We start from the raw sequence: 8,819 nt of genomic DNA on the forward strand, positions 1-8,819 counted from the left end.
GTGTGTGTGTGTGTGTATAATCTTTATTTTTCAGCTTCCATATAGGATGTAGTTGGTCACAAATGGGTCAAAAAGTGAAAGTCAAATGAGAGTGTTAGTCAAACCACTGTATGTCAGATAAAAGGAAGGGTCTGTTGTAGATACACCTCCTCTGTAACAGGCCTAATATGCGTTCCTGTGGCCACATACATTAACATTCAGCCAGCAGTGTATGTAGGCTTCTTCTCTCTGTTCCTTGTATTGATGTCCCTTTATGTGGTTAACAGGCCTCAGCTGTCCAGACATTCAGGCTGGTGGACCCAGTTCAGCGAGTTGGCCCAGAATGCCTTTCCCCACGCGTCCTGGGCGTGTGGGGAGAGGCACGCAGAACACTTTCAGAGGGTGCAGAACACTTTCAATCACTCATCACCCTGCAGAGGCTCGCACAGAGGTTAGCTGACCTTTGCTGGCTCACTCACAGAGAGCTCCTTATTTCTTGTATTACCAGTTTACAATATATATATTCTACAACATACACTTGGTTTATGAAATATCACTAATGTCTCCATCTGTCCCAGGCTGCTACAGACTCGGGGCCTGAACACATCCTTTCCTCCATCAAATGTAGCAAGTGAGTCAAATGTTGTCTAAGTAGTTTTTAAATCACACAGGGAACATTTTTAAGAAGTCAAACAAGGGTTGGAATGAAATCCATATGGAAAACATGGCACAAAAATAAATATAATTATGCTTACAAAAAACATCATCACAGTGGAACATTTATAGCCTTATCCTTGCTATGATTTATTAATGAAATATAAAAATATTTAACTCTCTGTTGCCTGCCCAGGTGTGAGCTGCAAACTCATATGAGCCGCATCCCCATCCGGCGGGCGGCGTCAACTCAAACACCTACACATGACAGTAAAACATCCCCTACCAGCAATAACCCAGTCGTGTCCGGAGATAAGGATGCGTCGGCCACCATGAAGGTCTGGAAGCTGCTTAGACCTGGCCTCCATCGCCACCTGTCACTGTCAGGCATGTAGACATACACATACACTATGTTCCTGTGCTGTTAACTCTATTTTGCCTAGAGATAGTGTTACCTGACCAATGATGCATCAGTCAAATAGGATAAGTGACATACAGGCAGGGCAAAAAATGAACATTAGTAAAATATTTGTTCACTATATATATATATGTATATTTATATATATATAGATATATGAAAACTGTTCATTTCTGTTACAATTCATAACTTGTATTTTTGTTACTGTATTTATTTGTATGCATGACTACAGTGTTGATGCCCAATAATTGGTACAATCTCAGCTGTACTTTGGGTTTAGTGCTAATTAACAAATGTTGCAGTGACATTTTATGCACTTTCTAAACTGCTGCTCTCCAATTCCATACTTTTGCCACTCAGCTTCAGCATTTATTCCCATACAAGTGTCCCTGCATTAAGATATTTCCCTTTGTTCCATCATTTTCAAGTGTTGCTTTTTGAATTCCCTCTTCCCAGCATGTTAACTGCACATATACACAGCTAAACATCACCTTTATTTACTCTACAGGTGAATCTGGGAAAGAGGGAGTCATACAGTTGGCCTCTAAAGCACTAATCAAGAAGAGCACAGACAGGAGTCTCCAATACAAAGGAAATACTATTATAGAAACCGCAACAGAGAAGGATGAAACTTTGCAACAGGTGATACACACACTAAAACAGACAGTGTCTCAAACAGCATTAATGTGCATTGACAGAGAAACAAATGCTGAACATGAATGAAACTACTAAAACTTAACCTGGCTGTGTGATTTACTTAAAGGTTGAGGAAACTCCAATGATGCCTCTGCCTGAGTCAGTGAACATGTGTGAGACAGTGACCTTGTGTGGGGAAGCCTAGGAACTGCACAGAAGAGAAGATAATTGTGTATGTGTCTGTGTTTGCTGTATGTGAGTCTGAATAACCACATTGTGATCAAAAGCATTTAAAACTAGCAAATAGGAGGGGCCATTTGTCATCACAAGGATTATTTAAGGTATCTTAATGTGCAATACAACATGTTTAACATTATTTATTCAGATTTTCCACAGCATGTTTGGTGTTTACAACCAATGCTATTTCAACAGTCAGACTTACTGTAGGAGCTGTCCAGTACAACTACTGAGCAGCTTTACTGGAGCATGTTGGGGGGGTAAAGTGCCTTGCTCAATAAAACCACTACAGTGGCTGAGGTAAGGGAGAGGTACAAACTTTCCAACCAATTAAGAATCCAGACTTGAAATCTGTTAACATTTCAGCTAACCATCATTGTACCTCATATCAGTTTTTGTAATTGTAGTCCTTTCCTCTGCTGTCCTCTCCTAAAAAGATGTTAAATGCACTCTGACCAACACTTATGCACTGAAGTATTTTCACAACCACTTGTACTATTACAGTAAAGGGTTGATTCTTACAGATTGATGAGCACGGCAGCACCTTTATAACCTCATTTCCATCGTGAAGTTGGACACTAATGTGTGAGTGAAGTGAGTGTATTTAATCTAGAAATTCCCAACGTTCTTTGCATATAGTGCCCATAATAGGTATTCACATCCTGTTGGACTTGTTTTACACTGAAGCAAGTTGGGAGTTTGAGTGATCAACAGCTGTTTTGATATTGAAGAGCCATGTGTGGCAAGTGATTTTAGGATAAATATATATGGAAGGTCCAGCTACTAGTTAGAAGGGAAAATAACATGGTTTCTGAAAAGTACCAATCGGAATAGGATAACAAAAAAATAATGATTTGGAATAGCTCTTAGAATAAAGTAAGAGTCATAAAAGATTAAACATGGCACAGCTGTATATCTACCTACAGCTGGTCTCTAGAGTGTCCATGGAGAGGACACCTGATCTCATGAAGCCGGGCAGTGGTAGCAACATGCTGTGGGGATGCTTCTCAGCACCAGTCCATGGAAAGCTAGTGGAAATTGAGGGTCAAAGGAATGCAGCAAAAAGCCTGAAGGAAGGACCTGCCACAACCTACCAGAGCACTGTCACTTGGAAAATGTTCTTTCCACATATCCTTAAAGGCAGTTACACGAGTGGCTTAAAAACAAGTCCTAAAACAGACTAATGGCTGAAATTGTTGCCAAACATGCATCTAAGAGATTCTTTTACTTTGACGGACTTGTTTTGAGTGTTAAGAGTCTAGCGATAAGGTCCAAAGCGTGGGTAAATACTTTTATACGCACACTATCTGCATTGAACATACTTTCCCGGTCACATTCCTTTAGAGCCTTTTGCTCCACAGCACACCAATATGGAAACATATCCTTTATTACCATTATCATGAATATATATGATATTCATGATATAAATATTTTGTGTAAGGCAAAAGTTGTCTTTTTAAATGTGATGAGCACATCTTAATCCCAATGACCAATACCATACTAATATATGGTAATACCAAATGCATTATACTGGGACTGGTATAAAACTGTGTTTGAACTTGAAGTACAAATAAATGAACTTGGAAAAAAAACTCCCTTAGTAACTGAATGAGAATGACATTTCTTGACTCGTGAATGCATTTCACACATTTTTATTACAAAAAACACTAGTGTGCAATCTTACAAAGAAATTCATCTCTTGGAAAGAGGACAGGAAGAGGGGAATGTTGTTTCCATGGTGGTGGCAGTCCCATATCACCTGTGGGGAGAACAACACTTTAAGCTACACACTTGTACTCATGCTCAATGATCAAGTGTCAACTCGGAAGAAGGTCGACCATCTCAGGCGAACATGAATGCACTCACCTCTCAGATGATATTGGCAGACTCTACTCCTGTTTCTTGGGATTATTGACAGCAACGTAGTGATATAACACAACCAGCAGGAACAACGACACGCCAAGCATGTTGGCAAATATAGCCAGCTGCACGTCTGTCACCATTCTGCAAAGGATAAAGAGTGCAGGTGTAAGGAAACTGCTCCGTCTTAAGATAAAGTAAGTTTGGTCTCGAGTGGAAAGCAGCTAAGGATCACACCAGTGTTTCTGCATGCGTTAGCTTTAACTAGAACCTCATGTTTACGTTGTAGCATCTCATTTCAGTACACCACACCTTTTTGGATATCTACCTACATTAGTTATACACATGACTACATAATATTCATAACAGTGTTCACGCCATTTATCAATGTGTACTGTATTGACAAAGGCCGTCAGGACAGAATGAATGATGCATTCAAAATCGTCTTTGCTCGTCACGCTAGCTGTATTCTGCATGTGAGTATTTTGTATATGAATCAGAAAATCGTCGTCGATTAACTATAACAATCATCCCTAGAGTACATTGCTGAATATGTGCTTGTAAATCAGTCTGAAATCAAGGTACATTTTGAGGCTAGTCCAAAAATCTGTGTAACGTCAACCTAGCTAGCTCACTTAGCTAGAACCAACACTGGCTATATTGACCAACAATGGGACGCTTCATATAAAGCTTCAAGACAATTCCTAAATGAAATCTACTGCATTGCAGTTTCACTGTTGTTATCACTTACATGATCCCTTGAATTGGGCTTTAGTCTCTTTAGGTCGAGCGATATATCAGCCGCTCAGCAGCAAACCAGCAAGTCTGTCTCTCTCTTCCGGTCGGAGGGGAAAGACACGTCACGTTTAAGAGCACTACAGAAATAGTTTTAATAAAGCGGACCTCAGAGTGCCATTAATAAAAATAAAACCTAGATACGACACCCTAGCAACCATTATCCACATTCCTTTTCTCAAGTGACACCATAACTAATTAAAATGATGTCATTTTGGACCACTGGACGGAATTGTATATGTTTTTTTCTCATTATGTTATCGCTGTCATCCAGGCCGGAGGGGGCGGTAGTGAGCTCCAGTGAGCTGATGTTTGCAGCCCGTAGGAGTGGCCTAAATGTTTCGACATCACCTCACCCGGCGTGAACGACAGCGGCCAAGCTAGATGGTACTTCGACTCGGCAGCTAACGTTGGGGATTGGATTTTCCAGGCAGAGATATCCATTTATGTCATTGTGGAGCCCGGCTGTACCAACATGGCTCTTTACGAATATGTCACTCAGGAGCAGCTCGCGGGCTTCGACAAATACAAGGTACGATTAATAAACTGTATTAGCCTGCTAGCGTCTAGCCATGGAGCCCACCATGTAATATGTGTTAACGTTATGTGTATATGTGTATATGTGTTTAACAGCTAGCTGTCACGATCCGCAGGGTGCTTCCTGGCACAAGAAGAAGTGTGTGAAGGTAGCCAGAGTGAGCTAGCTGAAGTCAGACTGGTCAAATCTCCCCTAGAAAATAAAAGTGTGGTGTAACGTTGGTTAGTTAAAACTACAGTATAATCTGCTCAGGTGACTTTAGATGGTATCTTGTATGCCGCTATGACCATAATATTGTATATTGTATTGTGTTCACTAACCATTGATTGGAAGTGTTAGCGTTCAGCTCAGACACCATTTTAGTTGGTGTTTGAACACTCGTCTTCAATTTCAAGGTTGACTTTCTGTCCTACAAATACACGCATTATAAACGCTATTTTGAGGCAGGTGAATAAAACAAAATGATATTTAAATATTTCAAAGATTCTTCTTAAATATCAGTGCGATTGTGTTTCGACATGTCGGGGAACTAACGTTACTTTTTTATTTTGAAGATGTTTGCCGGAAGTGTCATCGTTTACCATGTCGAGCTTGACTCTGGCGCAAATGTGCTAATAGCTAGCTGCCCTTTCTGTACGGCAGTGCTTGGCTATGAAATAATGCTTTAACTTATAACTTACATACTGTCAGTTGACTTTATTTAGTGTTTTCTCACATTTCAGAGAATCTCCCGTCTGTCTCCTCTTTGTATGGAAAGCCAGTTCAGTTCGTTTAATGTTGGCTAATATTGCAACAACAGAAGAGAAATAAGTCCAAGTAGCTGTAATGGATAATAAAGGGGGGGGGGGGACACTCAACTTGAACCAGCACACTGTTAAAAGGTCACACAGTAACCCCCTTTCTGCAGGTCACACAAGCCTTTCAGTGTTCAGTTGATCCCCATAAAGATGAGCATCAGTGTGGCAGTACAGATACAAGGAGTCTGTTGTCCTGTCACTGGACTGTAGGAAACAGGAGTGGCGGTTATTCAAGGATCTAATGACACAAGACAATTCAGTTTTGATAAGGGGGGAATCATTTGACTTTGGCACCGTGTATATTAGTTTATGAGCAGTTTAGCACACAGTGTATCCCTGGAGTTATAGACAGGCAAGTAATTCTCATATAAAGCTTTGTGCCACGTGTAAAGACAATAGCAAAAGTCCTGTATGTTTTGCAACAGTTCTTAAGACAATAATATTCCTTTTGTATTTTCCTGGTAATGCTCTTTGTCCTTAAATGACACAAGCTGGCTCTCTCTCTAATACCCCCTCCTTTGATTACTGTGTGAAACTGCTCCCTCGAGCTGTTTTTCACAAGAGAGCCTTTTCCAATAATTGCTTATTAAGTGGCTCACTCCATGTGTTAGCTACTGTGCCTTGAGCATCAGGGGCTGGCGGAGAGCGGAGGATGACAAATGTGAGTGGACGAAAGGGCTGTGGCTCTCTTGGACACACTGGTTGTATTCCTTTAAGGTGCACGGACACAAGCATGCACGTGGAAAGCGCACGAGAGAACGAACCAGTCTGTTTTTCATGCTGTCATCCATCTTTCTGCCTCTCACGGCCTTTGTCACACTTGGCGGAGCCCCCTCCCTTGCTGTGGAAGTGAACTGTGTCTCTGTGTCAATGCTTGTATATGCTTTCATTTGTACAGACCAGAGTGTGAATTATGGTTACAGTTTTTTTTCCCGCAGTTTTTTCATGATGAATAATCACATTAGTTGTTCTTGTTGATTTGAGGAACACACACTTTTGACATTACAGAACATCTTATCATTTTTGAAAATTAAAATCTTGATAATGGATTAGATAATTAATCCATTACGTGGAATGAGGAAGCGTCCTGAGTATTAGCGTCAATCTTTGTCCTTGGTCGGCTGTTGTGTTGTTAACAGATGTTTGCAGTGGGGAATCTGAGCTCCTTCAGAGTCTGGTGCTCTTGTGAAAACAGTGCAGTTAAAGCTCAATAATTAAGTCTCTCGTAGTGACCTGAAAACGCAGATCCAAGTCCTTTTCCATGTGAACTGGGATTGAAAACGAGGTCAAAATCTAAAAAACGAACTCAATCACAGAAAACAGCCCTCGAAGAAGATTGACATCAGAGAGGCAGCGTTTACTCTTAATTAAAGGCCTAAAAACACACTTCTTAGTCCGTATGAACACCAGAGATGGCACATGACACTGTAGCACACACACCTGTTTGTGATGCCTGGATGAAGTAACAGGGACTGGAATCAGGTTTGTTTTGATCTGCATGATGACAGGCTACCAAAATGATCCAGTAAACATTTTACATGTAAGGTCATATAACCTTTTTTCACGTCTTTGTTCACTTGCAGTGAGATGAAATGAACTGAATATAAAAATGCAGCTGTTTATGTTTGATAATCACATTCTGATTAAATTGTGTTTCTTTGCAGTACAGCGCAGTGGACTCGAATCCCCTGTCTGTCTATGTCATGCACCCTTTCTGGAACTTTGTGGTGAAGGTGAGAAAGACCTGCTCAGCTGTGTGTGTGTGTGCGTGTGTGTGTGTGCACGTGTATACATCATTAATGAGGTTTCCAGCCGTCTGCTGTGATACAGTAACAAGACAGCGTCACACACCAGCACCACCTCCTTCTTTGTCAGAACACATCAGTCTCTGATTGTTAGAATTTGTTCTGTTCTTTAAAGATATTGTGTTGTTTGAAATGCTGCCATGTACCTGATAAAAGGCACACACTGTTCATTTTTTAGACATGTCCTTGCAAACAGGCAGTGACACATTTATCTTTTTACATTAATCTCTGCTGGATGACAACCTGATAATAATTTAGCAAAATTTATATCTCTGTCCCTAAAATTGTCTCTGCCTAACAGTTATGTAACTGTCCCTAAAGTGTGACAACAGTAATTACTGTCTAGTTATTTAATCACTGTCAATATGATGAGAAAACTTTAGGAGCTGAGTGACATGTTAATTAACTGTCTCTTTGTCTCTGTCTCTACAGTTTCTACCAACATGGTTGGCGCCAAACCTCATTACATTTACAGGCTTTATGTTCCTTGTGTTGAATTTCCTCATGTTGGCCTTCTACGACTCTGACTTTACTGCCTCTGGTAGGTCCTATACACTACTTATTCTTTCCCTAGTTGTGTTTGTCTAGTGCATAAAGGAGTGTCCTTCAGTTTGTTTTGTCCTAAAGCATACTATAAACTGGTTGAATCCACCCCATCTGTTTAGAAAACAGAGAGAAAACCAGAGGTGTGTATGTTGGTGAGTTGGTGAGTGAAAGGCAAAGTCCATCGCCTGGTGAAACATGACTGTGGTTATGGTGGTTCAGAGTAATCGCTAACCCATTACATCCTACAAACAAACACACTGAGCTACTGCTGTTAACAAGTTCAACAATATCTCTAGGAGTTGAACAAAGACTGACACAATACTCTGTAAAGATGTAAGACATTGCAGAAAAGTGCTTTAAAATCCAAAAAACACTATAGCCACATCATGAAAATGCAGATCTTTAGCCACCTCACATGTCATCAAAATGTATCTCACATGGCCCTTTCCTCATGTCACAACTTCAGGGTGAGTGAACGACTATGTCAGTATGTCAATAGCATATAGTGTTTGTTTTTGTTTTTATTAGCACATAATTCTTTCAAAGTTACAAGA

The 8,819-nt window shown here is 40.5% G+C and overlaps 3 protein-coding genes across 4 annotated transcripts in view; 2 read left to right on the forward strand and 1 right to left on the reverse strand.

The window, feature by feature from the left end:
* The window catches only part of agbl5 (ATP/GTP binding protein-like 5), a 12,976-nt gene extending 9,497 nt beyond the window's left edge, over nucleotides 1–3,479 (forward strand). The window contains exons 13-17 of the mRNA XM_035678784.1: nucleotides 267–430; nucleotides 558–610; nucleotides 830–1,020; nucleotides 1,560–1,693; nucleotides 1,815–3,479. Coding sequence (XP_035534677.1) covers nucleotides 267–430; nucleotides 558–610; nucleotides 830–1,020; nucleotides 1,560–1,693; nucleotides 1,815–1,892 — 620 coding nt within the window. The 3' untranslated portion in view covers nucleotides 1,893–3,479. The remainder of the gene's footprint in view (nucleotides 1–266; nucleotides 431–557; nucleotides 611–829; nucleotides 1,021–1,559; nucleotides 1,694–1,814) is intronic.
* An 81-nt stretch (nucleotides 3,480–3,560) lies between these two features.
* On the reverse strand, nucleotides 3,561–4,797 carry ost4 (oligosaccharyltransferase complex subunit 4 (non-catalytic)). 2 transcript variants are annotated; one of them, XR_004797382.1, is made up of 3 exons: nucleotides 4,536–4,797; nucleotides 3,791–3,928; nucleotides 3,561–3,683 (listed from the first exon to the last, which is right to left on the reverse strand). XR_004797382.1 is itself a non-coding variant. In XM_035678783.1 (2 exons), the coding sequence occupies exon 1, from the start codon at nucleotides 3,925–3,927 to the stop codon at nucleotides 3,814–3,816; it is 114 nt and encodes a 37-aa protein (XP_035534676.1). In that variant the 3' UTR covers nucleotides 3,561–3,683; nucleotides 3,791–3,813. The 2 variants fall into 2 exon arrangements, 1 of the variants encoding a protein (XP_035534676.1); XM_035678783.1 differs by lacking the exon at nucleotides 4,536–4,797 and having other exon boundaries at nucleotides 3,791–3,927.
* Nucleotides 4,798–4,901: 104 nt separating this feature from the next.
* The window catches only part of selenoi (selenoprotein I), a 9,353-nt gene continuing 5,435 nt past the window's right edge, over nucleotides 4,902–8,819 (forward strand). The window contains exons 1-3 of the mRNA XM_035678781.1: nucleotides 4,902–5,111; nucleotides 7,579–7,647; nucleotides 8,152–8,260. Coding sequence (XP_035534674.1) covers nucleotides 5,055–5,111; nucleotides 7,579–7,647; nucleotides 8,152–8,260 — 235 coding nt within the window. The 5' untranslated portion in view covers nucleotides 4,902–5,054. The remainder of the gene's footprint in view (nucleotides 5,112–7,578; nucleotides 7,648–8,151; nucleotides 8,261–8,819) is intronic.

This window comes from Morone saxatilis, unplaced genomic scaffold, assembly GCF_004916995.1.
Source record: "Morone saxatilis isolate NCDOM2014 unplaced genomic scaffold, NCSU_SB_2.0 Contig7, whole genome shotgun sequence".
NCBI classification, from domain to species: domain Eukaryota; kingdom Metazoa; phylum Chordata; class Actinopteri; family Moronidae; genus Morone; species Morone saxatilis.

What these genes read in the sequence shown, in the direction of transcription:
- ost4 (XM_035678783.1), bottom strand. Translation starts at nt 3,927, where the DNA reads ATGGTGACAGACGTGCAGCTGGCTATATTTGCCAACATGCTTGGCGTG.